Source organism: Natator depressus, chromosome 14 (genome assembly GCF_965152275.1).
Source record: "Natator depressus isolate rNatDep1 chromosome 14, rNatDep2.hap1, whole genome shotgun sequence".
Classification (NCBI taxonomy): Eukaryota; Metazoa; Chordata; order Testudines; family Cheloniidae; genus Natator; species Natator depressus.
In genome coordinates, this window is record NC_134247.1 from 47,533,766 (window position 1) to 47,552,742 (window position 18,977).

The 18,977-nt window shown below is 62.8% G+C and overlaps 1 protein-coding gene across 2 annotated transcripts in view; it reads right to left on the reverse strand.

Annotated features, from left to right (window-relative positions):
* Nucleotides 1-4,176: 4,176 nt before the first annotated feature.
* LOC141997997 (major histocompatibility complex class I-related protein 1-like) overlaps nt 4,177-18,977 on the reverse strand; it is a 35,356-nt gene continuing 20,555 nt past the window's right edge. The window contains exons 3-9 of one of the 2 annotated variants that reach the window (XM_074970600.1): nt 8,869-9,144; nt 8,054-8,332; nt 7,225-7,314; nt 5,914-5,946; nt 5,540-5,563; nt 4,724-4,756; nt 4,177-4,269 (exon numbers count right to left, since the gene is read on the reverse strand). In XM_074970600.1, coding sequence (XP_074826701.1) covers nt 4,265-4,269; nt 4,724-4,756; nt 5,540-5,563; nt 5,914-5,946; nt 7,225-7,314; nt 8,054-8,332; nt 8,869-9,144 — 740 coding nt within the window. In that variant the 3' untranslated portion in view covers nt 4,177-4,264. The remainder of the gene's footprint in view (nt 4,270-4,723; nt 4,757-5,539; nt 5,564-5,913; nt 5,947-7,224; nt 7,315-8,053; nt 8,333-8,868; nt 9,145-18,977) is intronic. The other variant, XM_074970601.1, reaches the window with a different exon arrangement.

Below are 18,977 nucleotides of genomic sequence, written 5' to 3' on the forward strand. Positions count from 1 at the left end.
CCAGCACTGGCTCCCCCTGTGCTGGGTAAGGGGCTGAAGGAGGGGGGAGCGGGAGGGGTAGATTTGGGTCGAGGGGTGCCCTGTTTCTAGAACTGTCTCTCCTCCCAGTCCTGCTCTGGAGGATGGGCTTGTTGCTCTGTACAGCCGTGCAGGGGCGGGTGGTGTTTTTGTGCGGGTCCTACACCAGCTCTGCGTCGTCTTCCACCCACAAAGCCGCGGCTCCGGGCTTCTCAGTCGGGGGTGAATGGAACCGAATCTGTTCCACTGAGCGGGGTGGGGAAGGGGCTCGGGGCAGCCCCAGGGACGCACACCCAGGGGAGGGTGCAGCCAGGAAGGGGTGCTTCTGCTTACCCAGGGTAAAGGTACAAACTCCCTCGCTGTATCGGCTGCCGGGCCAGGGGCCGCAGCGGGAGGAACAGGCCCCCATGGCTGTCCAGCACTCGGGGAGATCCCTGACCGACCTCACGCCAGGGTAGCCGGCGCTGTGGCACTGGGAGGGCTGCTCCCGTCCACACACCTCCCGCCTCTCAGGGCGGAGGAGCACCGGCTCCGGGGGGAGACGCTCTCCTGTCGGCATAGGAGGCGGTTTCGCGAAGCGCCCTGGCAGAGCCGCTGCACCGGGCCGCCCTGGCGGTGGGGACCCGCCGCGGTAGCATCGATGGGAGAATGAAGCAGATGCCCAACCCCTGCTTTCAGGGCTGCCTCCCAGCTGCACCAGCCCCTTGCCTCGGTCAGGGTCACGAGCCGGGGGGCTGGTAAATGCGGCTCCTGCTCTCGTTCCCCACCCCCACTCACCTGCCACCCGTTAAACTGGGCCCCAGCCAGGGCGGGTGGGTGGTTCTCAGGTGCTGGACTGGGCCTGACCCTGTCCCCCTAGACCCCCTGTGTCCGAGCCTCTGAGCGAGACTCCCAAGGGGAGATTAGCCCCCTCCTCTTCCCCTGCACAGGCCCTGTGTCACGGAGTGTGGGGGAGTCCAGGCCCTGCACCCCTCTTCCTGGGATTCACTGAGACTCTCAGCCAGCCAGTAACACAGACGGTTTATTGGACAACAGGAACACAGTCCAAAATAGAGCTTGTGGGTACACCCAGGACCCCTCAGTGAAGTCCTTCTGGGGGAGCAGGGAGCTTAGACCCCAGCCCTGGGGTTCCCTGTGTTCCTCCACCCAGCCCCAAACTGAAACTAACCCCCCCCAGCAGGCTCCCTGCTGCAGCCTCCGTCCACATTCCTGGGCAGAGGTGTCACCTCCCCCTCCCCCTCCTGGCTCAGGTGACAGGCTCTCAGGTCTCCCGTCCCCAGGGCACATTCCCAGGTCAACACTCCCCCCTCCCTGCTGCGTCACATCGTCACACCCTGTTGTGACGAAGTTGGGGATTTTTGTCGTGTTTTACATGAATAGCGTGTGCGTGCCTCAGTTTCCCTGTGTGCTGCATGTTTAACAAGGTGGTGGGAGAGGGGTTGTTGTTGCCGAGGACCAGGTGTCACCTCGCCTAGCAGCCGGGACCCCCAGACAATGGCCTGGAGATGGGAAACCCTAACAACTGGTGACCTGCAGTCCAAGAGGTCCACCCCAGCTTGGCTGTCAGCCGGTTCTGGCCAGTGGGAGGACAGTGGGCTGCGGGGTGACCTGACCAGCCGGTTCCAGCCAGCGGGGAACAGAGGAGAGAGGGCCCCAGCGTCCTGTTTACCTGGGATGGAGGACAAAGGACAGGGGAGGAGCTGTTGGAGCCCCTGATATCGGATGCCCAAAGCGCAGGGTCTCAGGGCTGGAGGAGGGAGCAGGCAGAGCTCCCCTGGATGCAGGGGAGACTGGGATGCGCTGGGCTGAGGGAGGCCAGGCCTGAGAGTGTCCTGTGCTGGGTTCAGACGCTCAATAAACCCTCCTGTTTTATGCTGGCTGAGAGTCGCTCCGGTCTAGAGAACAGGGGGGCATTATTGCCTCTGGGAGTGGAGGCCCAGGGGGTCCAGAGCGAGGGGACTCCCTGAGGGGGCCCATGGCAGAGACAGGGGTGCTGAGGCTCAGAGAGGTGCGGCTCCAGAAGGTGGAGGGGCTGGACCCCCGAGAGAGAGTGGAGCCCCGGGAGAAGGGCTGTCGCACTGAAAGGGGCACCTCCCACGGACCGCACGGGGCCAAGAGTGGGCACGACCTGGGAGTCCATGACACCCGTGTACGGAGAGTTCGCTGCAGCCAGGCCGGTGTGACCGGTCCAAGGCTCCTCGTGGGGCTGCAGTGACAAACGGCTCAGCCTGTACGGGTGGGGATGCCCTGCCTGGTACGAGCACCTGTCCCGGCTAGGGGTGGTACCAACTGCCCTGTCGCCCCCCCGCCCAAACCCAAGTAGGGACGCTGGTGCAAACCCAGTGTGGCTCAGGCCGTAGCGGGCAAAGGTTTCCTCACCCCGCGGGCGAGCGTCCGTAGGAAACCCCCAAGCAGCCCAGAGCACGGTGCACGTCACACACCGTATTTATTGGGGGGGGCCATGACTGGTAAAGGCGAAGAAACCCACCCAAACCAGCGCCCTGTGTGAGCTGCCCTCGCCTCGGACTTCGTTAGCAACAGGGGGGAAAGGCCACAGCTGAGGTGCTGCTCTCTGAAGAATTCATTCTCCCCAGCTGGCCCCAGTCGGCTGTCAGAGCCCGCAGGCCAGCCCCCACCATTTCCCGCCCCAGCCCCATTCCAGGATCTGAACCCTGTCCTAGCCCGGGGGTTACTCTGTGCAGTGCCAGGCTGCGTGGCCCCACACTGGGCAGACTGGCACTCGGACCCTAGAGCAATGGTGGCTGCAAACAGCCTCCTGCATCTCAGCCCGGCTTAGCTCCCCCGTTCAAAGGGCCTGTCAGCCCCGGACCCAGCTTAGCTGCCCCACTCCCCATGCTCCCTGCTGCAGCTGGAGGAGGGGTTAAGGGGCTGGCTGCTCATTTGAACCTGCGTTTAAAGGGATCTGTGAGGAGGCTTTCCAAAGCACTAAGGGATTTAGGAGCATCAGATTCATTGCCTATTCCTGGTAGACATGCTCCTAAATCCCTTAGGCACTCTGGAAACTCTCCTCCTGAGTCCCTGTAATGTTCCTAACCCATCATCTCTGCCCTGTATCCGATGAGCGGACAGCAGGGGCAGCCTGGCCTGTCTCAGCCCATCAGTCAGCCTGTCACGCAGGGCAGGGCAGCTCTGGGCAGCTGCGTCTCATCCGTGTTGCTGCTGCCCAGCCCCGCCCCTGCCTAACACCCATTATTCACCCCCCCAAACACTTCCAACCACCCCAAACCCAACGTACACGTGCGCCAGCCCCTTCCTGCCAGGCCCCTGCGCTCCTCAGCCCTGCGACACACCCCCCATTCCCTGGCCCGCCACGGACAGAATCCTCCGAACGGGCTGAGGAGAGTAAAAACCACACATTTATTGTGTCCCCATGAAAATTGCCAGGAGATTTACAATGTTACTGTTTAAAACAGTTGTTAAAACCTTAACAAAAGAAAAAAATTACATCCGTCACACACAAAATCAACCCATTTGGGAGCAGAATCGGCGCCCGCTTAGGCTTTGTCTACACACAAACGTGCACCAGATCAGTGAGCGGACACGGATTGATTCTGGTAGAAGAGGTGTGGCTTTTTCTGGTTTCACTTGTCAGTTTAAATCAAAACAAGCCCCATCTTACACCAGATTAAGCGTGTCCACACAGGGATTTAACTAGCCCACTTTAAGTTCACAGCTTTGTAGTTACACCAGTGCAAATCGCAATGTAGACAAGGCCTGACACTGGCGTGACCAGGGCCCTGAGAGCAGGATTTATCCCGTTACACAGGAAGCTGCCGCAGCAAAAAGAATAATATCTTAATACCTTAATCACCGCAGAAACAGAATCTGGGTCTGTTACAATGGAAGCAGACAGAACAGTGTGTGCTGGGTAATGATTCATTCCAGCCCACCCTGGTTACTCTTCTATACAAACAAGATCCTCAGCAAAACAAGTTTTCATTTTGTCAAAAAAACAAACAAACAAGAAAAGAGAGAGAGAGTTCTGTAGAAATCAAACAATAAGCGACCCCGACCATCCCTGGCAGTCTGCAGCCACGGAGAGTGCAAGTGTTAAATGAAAGCTGTATTTGCTGGGCGATTAGCTCGGGTACAATCAAGGCAAAGGGCTTTAAGCAGGCTGTGGAAGGTGCTGATGAGCTGTTGCATGCCCAGGAGCCTGATCTGCTCCGGTCTCTCCTCGCGTCTGGGCCCCCCCAGCAGGCCGCGCAGGGGCCGACGGGCTCCGTCACGCTGCAGAAACGAGACGGGGAGAGTCAGCGCCGGGCTCCGGGTGAGCAGAGTCAGCAGTGCCAGCCACGATACCAGGCGCTCACCTGGCGCTCGGGGTAAAGCTCTGACGGGGCGCCACACCCCGCGCCGGGGGGGGAGACCGTAAAGCCGTTCACCGCACCCACCGAGCTACAGTGATCACTGCTCCCGGCGGCCAGCGCAGCATCCGCGACGCATCCCGGCCCCTTCCCCTGGAGCCGGACACACCCCACACCCCCTCCCCGAGTCCCTGCCGCCCGGAACCCCCCCCTGCAGAGGGGAGATGCAGACCCGCCCCCACACGCAGCACCCCCTGACTGCAGGGAGATTGGGGCAGGGCTCCCCACGGCTGGCTGGTCAGAGGGGCGGGGCTGGGGGACTCTGGGCAGGGGTCTCCCCCCACGGAACCCCCCTGGCTGGTCTCCCCCTCGCTTACCCTTGATGCCGGTGTGGGATCCCTGGTTGCTTCCTGGGAGGGGAGAAGGAGAAGGGGGGTGTTAGCGTCTCTGGCCCCGACCCCCGCCCGGCCCCTCGTGTCGGCGTTTACCCTGCTGCAGGGCGGGGGTGACGCTGCCCCAGCCGAGCGGCTGCACTTTGGCCTGGTGCGAGGGACGACGAGGGGGGAGCCAGCGGGAGTCAGGGCTGGTCACTGCTCCCCAGGGCGAAGGTCCCTGCAGCTCCCCCCCACTGGGGACTTGGACATACGGGGGTGGGACTCTCAGAAGCACCTTAGTGACTCGGGAGCCCAAACCCCATTGAAATCAGTGGGGCTGAGGTTCCTACATCCCCCCCCCCCCCCCTTGGTGTACAACACGTCCCATCGGCGCCAAACCCAGCTCCCAGCCGCAGCAGGAGGGGGTGGGGTTAGACCCAGGCCAGACCCCGCCAGGGCGAAATGCTGCTCCGAGGGGTCAGACGCCCCCAACCCCACGGGGAACACACACGGCCGGTCTGGCACGAGGTGTGTGCGCCGCTACCGACTTCACGGGCGGCTGCGGACCGCGGGCTGGGAATTTCAAAGCAGCCGAGCGGAGTTGGGTGCTGACACTCCCCCGACTCCCCTAGGTTCTTTTGAATAATTCAGCTCTGCCGGTCAATCTCCCCATGCAGCCAAACCCCCAGTGTCACCGAAACACCAGGGACCCCCCACCCCACAGAGGGACCCTGGGGTCCGTTAACACGTCCTGTGCCTCCCCCCGAGGCCTCAGGCCCCAGCCGTCCCCTGGGCTAGCGTCACCCGCCCGTCACCTACCGGAGCTGGAAGAGCCTTCGTGAGCTGTGAGGGAGAAGGAAGCCAGGGTCAGTGTCTCGTGGAACGCAGGGTCCCTGTTCTCCCTGCCCCACACTCGTTATACACATACACAGCCCTGTGACTCTGAGCCAGGTGTTGGTGTTTTCCACTGTGCCCAGATACCATGGTGATGGGCGACCTGTACAGAGCACCCAGGCCCAGCCAGGGTGCCAGCGTCACTGCCCAGGACTGTCGCTGGCCAGTCCCGCTGCTGCAGCTCCCCAGCCTCAGAGGCCGTGGGGGCTAGGGGAGGTCTCTGGGTGCTGGCCCCAGGCTGCCATGTACCAGGTCACCCAGCGACAGGAACAGGGGCGCAGAGAGGGCTCAGCACTTACCTGCAGCCGCTTTGTAGCCGTCTTTCTTCTTCCCTGCAGAGACAAGGCAGATTGCAATGAGCACGGCTGCTCCCGGGGCAGGAACTGGCTCCCATCTGTGCCCATGGCCCAGAACCAAGGGGCCCGGCCCATTGCAGGGGCAGGATGACAGGCTCTGTACGAACCATTTTCCGGTGCCTCTGGCCCAGCCAGGGCCACACAGAGCTTTGGGGGGTGTGACGGGGTTTGCTCACCCTGAACTAGCCCAGACAGGGTTAAGCCCGTATTATTGACAGCAGAAGTCCCACCCCCCCAGCGGTGCTGGCATGCTCCCGAGGCTCTCGCAGTATAACGGGAGGGAGCCCAGCTCCTTCTGGGCTGGCGGCCGCAGGGGAAGGACCTGCCTGGGAAGGGCCGGCAGAGGGCCAGCCCACAGCCCCTGACTGTGCTGGGAATCAGAGTCTCCCTGGGCCCACGTGAACCCCGGCGACTGGAGCAGTCACAGGCCCAACTCAGCAGGGAGAATCCGAAGGCTCATGGGAGACCCCAGCGCAGGCTCTGGTCGGGAGTGACCCAGGGAGGGTGATGGAGTGGTACCTCCCACCCGGGAGAGCTCGGCGTGTCTCGGTAGGACCCCCCCGGCTGAGTCAGTGGCAGACTGGGTCAGGGCCCCCGTACTGGGGCTGCCACATCCCTTGGTGGGTGCCCCCCCCATTGAACTCTGGCCACCAGGCCACGCTGCCCTGCTTCCACATCACCTGTGTTTTGGACCTTAGACCCTGACCCGGCCATCTGGAAAGCTGCGGAGGGGACTCGTAGGCGGTGCTCTTCTGCCCTCTACCCCCGTTTGTCTGACTGGGGGGGGTGCACAGACTGTCACAGGGGGCCTGGGGCAGAGTCTGAGGCCCCCCACCATTGCAAGGGTGTCAACACACAGGGGGAGACCCAGATGGTGAGGAGCAGAGAGCGACCCCGCCCCACACTCAGCCTGCCTCGAAGGCACCTGTCCTGGGGGCTGGGCCTGGCTCCCCACTCTGAGCCCTGATGCACGGGGTCACAGCACAGACTCAGGTGTGACGCTGCGACCCCACGTACCAGCTCAGCACTGCTCAGCTTCTGCGGCTGGGGGGCCCAGAGCAAACTGCCCCTTTGCTCCCCATCGGGCAGCCCTGGGCCCAGCAGCAGAGCGGGGCAGCCACACAGCACTGACGCCGGGGGCTGTGGGGGGGGTGCAGGGGCCCAGCCAGTCCAGAGCAGCCCAGCAATCTCCCAGCCCTGGCACCAGGGTGATGGGCACATCACCACGGCCTGGCACAGACACCCGGAACTTACTGAGGAAGACAACGGCTCCAGCGACGGCAGCGACCAGCACGAGAACCCCGATAACGATACCCACGATCAGCATCACGTTGGACTTGGGCGCTGAAATGGAAACGGGAACGGGACAGTGAACAGGTGTCACGGAGTGTGGGGGAGTCCAGGCCCTGCACCCCTCTTCCTGGGATTCACTGAGACTCTCAGCCAGCCAGTAAAACAGAAGGTTTATTGGGCAACAGGAACACAGTCCAAAACAGAGCTTGTGGGTACACCCAGGACCCCTCAGTCAAGTCCTTCTGGGGGAGCAGGGAGCTTAGACCCCAGCCCTGGGGTTCCCTGTGTTCCTCCACCCAGCCCCAAACTGAAACTAAACCCACCGAGCAGGTTCCCTGCTGCAGCCTCCATCCACACTCCTGGGCAGAGGTGTCACCTCCCCCTCCCCCTCCTGGCTCAGGTGACAGGCTCTCAGGTCTCCCGTCCCCAGGGCACATTCCCAGGTCAACACTCCCCCCTCCCTGCTGTGTCACATTGTCACAACAGGGGAACCCCAAACCCGCATGCTCTGTTACATGGGTCAGTCACCTCACCCCACATTGGTGCCCCATAACCCCCCAAAATCCCCTCCCCCCCATTATGGGGGTCAATCTCCTGGCTCCCCTACTAGTGTCCTGTATCCCCCACCCCCAACAAAGAGGTCAGTCACCCCAACCCCCCACTAGAGCCCCACAACCCCACTGAAATCCCCTCCCCCACATCCCAGGGGTCAGTCACTTCACCCCCCCATTAGTATCCTGGGTTTTCCCCCCGCCCCCTTCCTCCCATCCCAGGGCCAGTCCCCCCTTACTCCAGGGCACTCTCAGATCCTCAGTCAGGCTGGGGTGCTCCACGCAGCAGGTATAATCGGTCTCACTGCTGGGGTCGATCTCGATGGTGGCCCGGGTCTGGTAGGTCCCGTCCCCGCTGGGAACAACCCCCCATTTGTTCGTCTCCTGCGGCATGGCCACCCCCTTCTTCAGCCACACGACGTCCACGTTCCGCGGGTAGAAGCCGTGGACCCGGCAGGAGAGGGTGGTGAGACCCCCAACCTGGCTCGGCCGGTCGCTCACCTGCACCCGCGGTGGCTCTGGGGGGAAGGAGACACGGAGCTAGAGAGAAACTCCCAGCGCTGGATTCCCCGGGGCGGGAGCAGCCGAGGGGGCTGGAACCCCCCGTGAGAGGCACCGGCTCAGGCCCCTGCACAGGGAGACCCGGCACCTGAGCCCCCCGCGCCTCTCTCAGCCCAGTGACCCCAGACGGCTCCCCCTTCCGGCCGGAGCAGGCCGCGCTCGGGCAATGCACCGCAGGGGACAGCAAGGCCCCGGCCTGGCCAGAGGGATGGGGCCTGGGGCAGCCGCGCTCTCACTTCAGATTCGGATACACGTGGCCCATGGCCAGGGCGCAGACACCCCGAGGGGCTCTGCTCAGCTGGGGGGGGGCGGGGGGCTGAACGGGGCAGGGAGATGAACGGCGGCTCCTGCAGCGATGCTGGGGCCTCGCCTCATGTGGGGACAGAAACGTCCTGCCAGGGACGACGCTCAGCACGATGGACATGGGGGAGTGATCTCTGCAGTGAGGATACACCCCGCTCAGTGACCCCCGGGTCTGACGTGCCCCCCTCACCTCTCCTCTGCAGCGTCTCCTTCCCGTACTCCAGGTACTTCCCCAGCCACTCGATGCAGGTCCCCTCCAGGTAGGCTCTGTATCCCTGAGCGATGCTCCTCTCAGCATCCCATTTCTGTTTGGTGACCCGAGCCCCGTCATCTGCCGCCACCCAGGTCTCCCGGTCCTTATCCAGGCTGAGGAAGTCTCGCCCATCGTACGCATACTGAAAAAACCCCCCTTTGGAGCCGTCACCCCGGAGCTCACAGCCGCACATCAGCTGGAGAGTGTGAAACCCTGAAACACACGGAGCCGGGGCCCAGGGCTGGGTCATGATTTGAGCCACTGGCAGCAGCTCGAGATTCTCGAACGCCCCCAGCCGCCCTGCGAGGGGGGCACCAGACCCTGAGACCCTCTGCTCACCACACCCTGCCCCAGGTAAAGAGCAGTAGAGGTGAGTCCTCCAAGCTGCCTGGAGAGGCGGCGGGGAACAGCCAATCAGGGACCAGCAGGATCCTAACAAAGGAGCTGCTGGGCAGAGGAGTTCAGTTGCTGGCTGGAGCCGAGGAGCAGGACGCGGCTCCTGGCTGGCTGGCTGCAGGGCTGGGCAGATCGGTGCTGGCTGGAGCCAGAGGAGCAGGACGGGGCTCCTGGCTGGCTGGCTGCAGGGCTGGGCAGATCGGTGCTGGCTGGAGCCAGAGGAGCAGGACGGGGCTCCTGGCTGGCTGGCTGCAGGGCTGGGCAGATCGGTGCTGGCTGGAGCTGAGGACCAAGGACAGGGCTCCTGGCTGGCTGGCTGCAGGGCTGGGCAGATCGGTGCTGGCTGGAGCCAGAGGAGCAGGACGGGGCTCCTGGCTGGCTGGGTGCAGGGCTGGGCAGATTGGTGCTGGCTGGAGCCAGAGGAGCAGGACGGGGCTCCTGGCTGCAGGGCTGGGCAGATCGGTGCTGGCTGGAGCCAGAGGAGCAGGACGGGGCTCCTGGCTGGCTGGGTGCAGGGCTGGGCAGATTGGTGCTGGCTGGAGCCAGAGGAGCAGGACGGGGCTCCTGGCTGGCTGGGTGCAGGGCTGGGCAGATTGGTGCTGGCTGGAGCCAGAGGAGCAGGACGGGGCTCCTGGCTGGCTGGCTGCAGGGCTGGGCAGGGCAGATCGGTGCTGGCTGGAGCTGAGGACCAAGGACAGGGCTCCTGACTGGCTGGGTGCAGGGCTGGGCAGAGAAGCAGGCCAAGTCCTGGGGCCGTGGGGAAGGGGCCCGGGGATATGCAGTAGCAAACGGTTAAAGGAAAGCAGCAAGCAGCGGCTACTTGTCGGGCCCCTGAGTCGGGACCCGGAATAGCGGGTGGGTGGGCCTGGGTCACCCCTATCGGTCACAGTGGGTGACAAACTCTGAGCGAGGAGTAGCCCAGAGGGTGCTGAAAACCCAGAAGAGTCACGACTTGTTAAGCTTTGTTACCCCCCCCCCCGAAGGCAGCTGAACTATTAACCGTGATGGAGCTGGGGCCCCCGGCGAAGGGCCCCCAGGGAGGAAGCCGAGGGCTCACTGCTCTGTACCAGAGCAGGGGACCACACTTGAGCGAGCCCAGGAGGGGCTGGAAGCAGGGTGCTGTGACAGGCCCTGTTGGACGGTGCACCCCAGAAGGGAGTTAGTTTCCGTGGGTTTCACATACGGACTGAGAGAGACTCGGCCAGAGGGGTGAGTCACTGAAAACCTGCCTGAGAAGGTGAACTGCTGGCCGGGGTCACCGCAAATCAATGCAAAGTTGGGGAAAAGTGCAGACACACACCTGGCCGGCAGGGGCGCTCACGAGAGGCGAGTGGGCCCCGCCACAACCCCTACTGCAAGCTGTCTGCAGCCTGGCCACCCTGGGGTCCCCTCAGCCCTGTGCCTACCAGAGCTCACTCAGCCCCACATGTACCCACCACTGCAGGGGGTGAGTGGGTTTCCCAGTGCAGGGGGGGCTCTGGCTGTGGCAGGGAAAGGCCCCCCCGGCATTGTTCGCATCCCTGGTCCCCTCACACTGCGGTCACTGCCTCTGGCCAGCCCAGTGCCCCACCTGCTCTGGGGGCCAGTCCCTCCATCCCCAGCCCAGGCCCTGCTCTCTGGAGGGAGCCCCCAACACACTTGGGTTGCAGCCAGAGGGGCTGTCAGGGAAGCCCCACCCCATGGGGAGAGAGAATGGGGCCCCCCACCCTCAACCCTGCTCTGGCTAGAGCAACCATGCAGGGTCCCTCTGCCCCCTCCCCGTTCACACTGACCCCACCCAGCAGTGCCCCCGCCCCACAAGTGCCCGATGTTCCCATTATCTACTTGTTCCAGTTTCTAGAGCAAAGCTCCAGGTGCCGTCCAGCGCTCCGGGGTGTGACCATGGCCCAGGGACCCTCAGGAGCAAACTCCGGTGGTTTCGCTCCTTTTCAGACTGGCCGCCCTCTCCCACTGCTCTCAGGGCTGGAGCCGCAGGACGCCCTGTGTTAAGATGGCTGCCATTTCCCGACAGCCAGGCAGAGACACTGGCCTTGGCTAAGGTGACTCCCCCTGCCAGGGTTTGCCGGGAACCCAAAGCAGGGCTGCCCTTGGTACATGGCTGCACCCTGGGATGCCAGGAGGTGTGGGGGGACATGGGGCATTGGGGGCAGGAAAGAGAAGCTCGGGGCAGGAAGGGCGACTGGCTCGGCAAACAGAAGCAGGGAGCCCGTGGGTGCAGCGGGGGGAGGGGGAGGTCTGAGAACAGCCCAGCCGGGGTCCCAAACACCCTCACACGCCCCCACCCCACCCAGAGAAAAGCACAATCTGGGCTGCGTGTTCACCCGTGACAGGCAATTTTGGGGAGGGGCCCAGCCCGAGACACTGAAAAGGCAGAGCTGAGCATGTCCCCCCACCCCGAACCAGGCCCCTGTACAGCGTCCAGCCAGCCCCCCCACCTCCATGGGTCACCGCGGGGGTTCAGGCCAAGCCATTAATGGCAGTTCAGTGCCTGCTGGAGGCAGGAGCCAACCCCATTAACCATCTTCGCAGCTGGCACCAGCCTGAGCTCAGCGCAGGTTGGACACAATTAGCCCCCATCTGCACAGCGAACCCCAGAAGCTGGGCAGGCTGCCTGGGTCCCCTCAGCACGGCACATCTCACAGCCCTGGGGCCATGGCAGCCAGGGGATGAACTAGCTAAAACTGCCCCCTCTCCCCCCCTGCAGGCACCGGGGTCCCCTCCCCGGGCTCACCCCGTTCCCTGGGTCTCTCCTCCTGACCTTGTCCTCCTGCCTTTTGGTGTCTGCTCCCCGTTGATTCTCACCCAGGGGAGTCTCCCCTCCAGCCCCTGCACTGCCCCCCAGCTCTGGGCACCCCCCCTCGATGCCATCCTGGCCCTGCACCCTGTGTAACCCCTCTGCACCCACTGCCACCCTACAACAGCCCCTTCCACCCGCCTGCTTCTGAAACTGCTCCGTGCCGGTCTGTCCTCCTCTGGCCCAGTCCCCTCCATCCCCCATCCCCTGCCTGCTCTGTCCCCCCCGCCTCAGCACCAGCCCCCTCTGCACCTTCTGTGCCCCCACCCCAGCTCCTTCTGCACCAGCCCCCTTGGTCCCCCCAACCCAGCTCCCCTCAAGACGCTGCCCTCCTGGGTCACCCCCGCTCCCAGCTCTGCACTAAGATGGGAGCGGAGCCTCCTGCCCTGCAAGGGAACAGTCTGGGCTCGGCATGGCCGGGACACGCAGGCAGCTGGGGGCGTGGGAAGCTCAGCGCACACAGGACACGGAGAGGCTCGGGGATGTGGGCTGGGGGAGGGGGGTGGGGTGGGGCACGGCCCAGAATTAATGAATGAGGACGCTGGGTTTAGGGAGAAGGGGGAAGTTCAGCTCCCATCTGGCAGCTCCTGGAGTGGGGCCAGAACCACCTGACTCTGGGCTAGTACGGGGTAGGGGAGCCCTGGGGCCGCGTGTGCATTCCTGGTTACAGTGTGACCCCTGGATGCTCTCACACGCCCTGGGATGGGGGGCGTCCCCCAAACGCCTCAGCCACGAGAAGGCAAAACAAACTATTCCCACGTTAGAAAAGTGATTCCGACTGACTGTTTCTGCTCCATTTTACCGGGGCCGCAGCTCTGTCCCCCACGCCAGGCCGGCTGCAGCTCCATGGGCACGAACAGACCCGGCAGGTGGTGCCTGAGAAGGACCGGGCCAGCTGCCCCCAGAGCCTGCCTGCCGAGACAGCTCCCCAAGTACAGGACACCGGCCGCTGTGGGCTGAGCGTCAGGAATGAGCCTCTAGCATTACAGAGAGAAACGGTGAATTCCTGCTGCAGAGGAACTGGGCTAGGATGGACCCGCCAGGGCTTTTTATCCAGCTGGCCAGAGAAATGCTCCAAACGGGGGGTGGGGGGGTCGGGTCATGGACCTCGTGACTCAGAGAAAGGAAATGGACAATCTGTCAGGACAGGTTTTCCTTTTCTCTCCCAGCTACACGGGCGCAGACCTGGACCCCAGGGGATTCCCACAGCAGGGAGCTGTCAGGGCTGTTCCGACAGAACGACAACCGGGGTGCTCAGCTCCTTCTCTGCTACCGGCAGACACAGCGCGGGGCCCCCTCCCGCCGACAGCAGCATGGGCTGGTGCCGGCCTGTCCAGCTATGACACGGTGGGAAGGTCTCACCATACGGGGCAGCACAAACCCACAGCCCCGGGGCTGCTGCAGCTCTCAGCGAGGGGGTGGATGCTGGGGTGGCTGCGGGATGCACCATCTCAGCCATCCTGGCATGGCAGATTTTGATGCTGGTTTTCCTTTAGACGTCGGATGGCAGAGAACAAACTGAGCCCTGGACGCACACGAAGCCCGTGTGCAGTGGGTGTGGATCTCGAGGGCTCCATGAACACCCAGCATTTGCCAGAGCTCCTCCCTCGGTCAGACAGTGCTGGATAAGAAGAGGGAAATCGCCATTCCTTGGGCCCGGGGACAAACAGGGATCATCTTTGGGGAAAAAGCCAAGTCTCCATTTGAAGAACCACCGGATCGCTGGGGAAATAACCACTACTAACCTTTCTGTAACTGCAGGTCTTCGAGATGTGCTGCACACGTCCATTCCCAGGTAGGGGTGTTTGCACCCAATCACCGCTGCCGGAATATTTCCCCCCTAGTGCTACCCATCGGGTGGGCTCGGGCACCCCCTGGTGCCGTACGCTCCTAGAGCTGGTATAAGGGGCCCCACCGCACCCCTCAGTTCCTTCTCATCGATCAGTAACCGTCGTTTCTTCTTCCAGCGCTTGCTCGGGTCCATTCCGATTTCGGTGACTCACAAGCCGCGGCATCGGAGGTGGGCCCAGAGCTCAAGGACAAGCCGGCTGCAGCTCAGCGGGGCCAGAGCGTGCGTCGTCTCTGGCCTGCTGAGTGAGGGCCCAGTGCGCTGGGAACGTGCGCGCCGAGGAGCAGGTCGCAGCGCTGCAGGTACCCTGAGCAGGGACTTGCGCTAGAAGGGCCGCTGAAGAGGCCTGAGACCCCGTGAAATGAGCAGTTACATTCGGCAGACGGGGAATCCCCGTGAGGTCAGGACACACCTGGATGCGCGATGTAACCCAAGATGAAATCCTCTGGGTGGAGATGGGGAGCCCCTTCGTTCTTCCCGCTATCGCTAAGAAAAGCTGCGGGGATTTACGGGAAGGGTTTAGCCCCCCGAACGTCAAATGCCAGCGCCCGTCTGACCTCCAGTGAGCGCAGGCGTTGTCCTTCCCGGTCTGCGTGCGGCTTAGGGCAAAGGACTGGGAGAAAAACCAGCTGGTTCAAGTGGAATTGGGGACCCCACGTTTGGGAGGAACTTTGGAGGTGGGCGTAGCTGGACTTTGTGTCTAAAGGAGATTGTGTCCGGGGGCTCCGCAGCGAGGGCTCGGATCTCTGACTCTCTTCTGGCCGACGTGATGGGCACCAGAAAGGCGACCTTCCCACAGAGGTGCAGCAGTCAGCATGGTGCTAGCGGCTCGAAGGCTGGGCCCGTCAGTTTTCAGAGCACAAGGTTCAGGTCTCGGGGGGGAGCGGTTCCTTCATCTGAGGGAAATACCCCCTCCAGGCCTCTGAGGAAACGAATTCCCCGGTGAGCAAACCTTTGGATGGCCGGCTGAGACGGCCGCCAGCTGGACTTTGACTGAAGGGAAGGCCAGGCCTTGCTGGTTCAGGGATCGGAGGTAACCCAGAATGAGCTGCAGCGAGGACTGCACGGGTGTAACGCCGCATTGGGTGGAGCAGATGGAGAATCATTTCCGCTTTGCCCCATCTCAGTCACCCTCACGGAGGGTTTCCCACTGCCAAGCAGAACTCTACAAACTGGCTCTGAACAAGCCGGATCCTCAGGGTTTAGCCAGGAAGATTCCAGGCCTGCAGGTGCAGCGAGCTGAGGTTGGGTGGAGCAGCTGGCCATGGTCCTGAGTGATCAGGTCCGGGTGCAGTGGGATCCGGAGCGGGACCTCTACCGAAAGTGGTACGAGCGTGGTACACCAGTGTTGTCTGGGCCACGCTGGGGCTATCGGGATGACCCGAGCTCGGTCCTGCTTGCTCTTCGTCAGACCCTTCTGTATCGACGGAATGGGGGAAAGGCGCAGAACAGGTCAGTTGACCCTGTCCGCAGGAAGGCGTCCGTAAGGGGCTATGACTCCTGAGGGAGGAGAGCTGCTGGCATGGCCTGTTGGCGGGGTGCAAACAGGTCTACGGGGGAAATCCCCGCCTGTGGAAGGGTCCTTGGCACTATCTGGGTGACGGGACCACTCGTGGTGAGTGGAGAAGGACCTGTGGAGATGATCCGCAGGCTGGTTCTGCGCCCCTGGTGGATGAGAGGCTTCGAGGCCGATGGAACGTGCGATGCAGAAACCCCACGGACGAGCTGCCTCCCGGCATGGGGGGAAGAGCGAGCGAGCGCCGCCCTGCCCGCTGATGTAGCACGTGGCTGTTGTATTGTCTGTGAGAACGGAGATAGTCCGGCTTGCGATCTGGGCCGAGAACGCGTGATATGGGAAAACGTGGACTCTCTCTCTCAGAAAGGCCCCTGCTACTGCCATACACTTGGTGAAGACTGCCGGGGCGGCCGACAGACCGAATGGCAGAGCCGCAAATTGGTAATGGGTCTAGTTTACCGCAAATCTTAAACACCTTCTGTGGCCTTGGAAAATTGATATGTGGACGTATGAATCTTTCAAGTCGAGGGCGGCAGACCAACCCCCTGGAGCCAGCCACAGGATGATGGAGGCCAAGGAGACCATGCAGTACTTCCACTTTCTGAGATAGCGACTGAGCCGAGGAAGGTCTAGGATCGGTCTGAGACCTCCCCTGGCTTTGGAGATCAGGACGCAATGCGAATAGAGCCCCTTTCCCCTTAGCGGGTAAGGAACCTCTGCCACAGCTCCCATCCGAAGGAGGGATTTTACCTCCTGCTCCAACCGCTGCTTGTGAGAAGGGTCCCTGAAGAGGGACGGGAGAGTGGGTGGGAAGGTGAGGTAGACAAAAATTGGAGGCTATACCCAGATTCCACTGTGTTTAGGACCCAGTGCTCCGAGATAAATGTGTTTCCAGGCCCTGAGGAAATAGCACGGTTGGAAGATACAGGGGTGACTGGATCCCGGTGTGGAGGGACTGGTGTGGACGAGAGCTTCGAGGCGCTGAAATGACGACGAGCCAACTGGGATGGCCCCATGGAGGAGGGCGGAGGGGGCCTGCACCCAAACCCCTTGTTCTTTCTCCTCCGCTGGTCGTGTCTGGGCGGTGGAGAATAGCATCGCACGTATTGTTGGGGCCCACAGCGCCTTCCAGCTTGTGAGGGCAAGTGTAGGCCCAGGGATTTCAGCGCTGCCTTAGAGTCTGTAAGGCCCTGCGGCCTGGCGTCTGTCTGCTCTGAACAGAGCGAGGAACCTTCGAATGGAAGGTCCTGGGTCGTCTGCTGCACTTCCCGTGGAAATCCCGAAGACTGTAACCACAAGCTCCTGTGCATGGTGACAGCCGTGGCCCCTGACCTGGCCACAGAACCCGCGACATCCAGGGCTGCCTGCAGGGAGGACCAGGCCACCGCTCTCCCTTCCTGCACAAGGGCAGAGACCTCCAGCCGGGTGCCCTGGGGGAGCATGTCCTCCCATTTCTGCATCGCTTTCTGCCCGTTAAAATCACAGCGACCCAGCCAGGCTTGCTGGGTCGCTATGCGGAGCTGCAATCCCCCGGCGAGGAGGCTTTCCTCCTGAACAAGGCCAACTTTGGGGCATCTTTTGCCTTTGGTTTGGGCCCCGGGGCAGGGGTGTGAGAATAAAATTCTCAGCCCTTGGCAGGTACAAAATATTCCCGCTCCGTTCGCTTAGGAGGGAGGGAGGCTGGGTTCTGCCAGAGCCTCCATGTGCTCCGTGATCGCCGATTGAAGGGGAAGAGCGACGAGGGGCCTGCTGCCGCTCAGATATCCGGGAAGGCCTGAGTGACTCTTTCACCACCTCCGCCTGGACATCCAGATTTCAGCCACTCGCTTCATTAAGTCCGGGTGGGCTTTGTGCTCATCCTGGGGTGGGGATACCTCCGGGGCCACCAGCGCCTCATCCGGCAAAGAGGAGGAGGTGGGTAAAGCTGGTAAGGCCTCTGCTCTCTCCTCTGAGTGGGGAACCTGCTTCAGTTGCTCGGCACCGGGATTCGGGTCTGGCGTCTCACGGTGCGGTACCGGAGGGGCGCTGCTCTCTGAGGCCACCGAGTAAGAGCGCTGCGAGCCGGTGCCCTGAACCAGGGGAAACCCCCCCGGGTTCCAGAAAGGTCCCCTGCATGGGTGTCGGCCCCCCTGGTCCCAGTGCTCGGGGCATCATCACACTAGATCTCCCTGTTGCGTAAGATGGCCATGGAGAAGAGCGTGGATGGTCCTGACGGTGTGAATAACAGGACCCCATATCCAACTCCGAGGAAGAGAAGGAGCGAGGAGACCATGGCGGTGCCGACCCTCCCGGTGCCATGCGGACACCCTGGGCGAAGTGACCCGAGGGGGTTTCCCCTGGAGAGCGGTCTCGGTGCCGTTCTACGGCCGGGTGAGGGCTCTTTGCCACCCGATGGTGCTGGCGATGCCAAGTCCAGGACCTCCAGGGTCCCTGGAACCGGCAGCGTAAGCAGGTCTCTAGCTGCCGCGTACGCCCCCGGGGTGGCTGGTACCATGAAGTGTCTGATACACTGACTGGAGGAGGGCGGCACGTCCCTTGGCGGGGTACACGGGGCCGGCGTGGGTGTCTTTAGCGGGGGCTGCAGCGGTGCCGGCGAGGGAGAGCAGCCCGGCGCGGCTCTCGCACTGTCCCGGTCTCCTTGCCTGGCTCCTTTCGGTACCGGGGAGCGGCTCTTGTCTCGGTACCCGCAGTGCTGGTCCTTGGGCACCGGCAAAGAAGGGCGGTGCCGCGAGCCCCGACTGGTGGGAGCCATGCTCTGCACCGAAGTGGAGCTGCTTGGTGCCAAGTCCGATCTCGGGTCCGATGCCAGCCTTCATGCTGCCTCCATCAGGAGAGCTTTCGGTCCCGCGGCCCGATCGGTCTGGGTGGGGTGTTGAATTCCCTGCAGATCTGACAGTGACCCATCCTGTGAGCGGCCCCCAAGCCCCTCATAGAATCATAGAATATCAGGGTTGGAAGGGACCCCAGAAGGTCATCTAGTCCAACCCCCTGCTCGAAGCAGGACCAAGTCCCAGTTAAACCCTCAGACAGCTCAGGTGCGGGTCACTCGTTAGCATGGATTTGCCGCAGGAAGAGCAGGGCTTGAAGCCCAGTGAGCGAGGCGTATCCCGGCCCCGGGGAGTGGACAGCCTCTCCAGCGAGGGGAGAGGTGTCCAAGCACTCGCACTACTAAAAACGACTTCCAACTAACGACATACATGATGAAACCAGAGAAAACCACTAGAAAAACTGGCCGAAGCAAGGAGGGAAGTTCCAGCAGCCGCCACGGGAGGTAAGAAGGAACTGTGGGGCGCGGGCTCGGCAGGGCCCCTTATACCCGCACTGTGAGCGCACGGCACCGGGGGGTGCCAGAACCGACCCGATGGGTACCACTAGGGGGGAATTCCAGCCGCGGTGCTCGGGCGCGCACACACCGACATGGGAATGGACGTGTGCAACGCACTTCCACGAAGAACGTGCAGGACGGATCCTTAGGGGATAAGGCCCCGAAC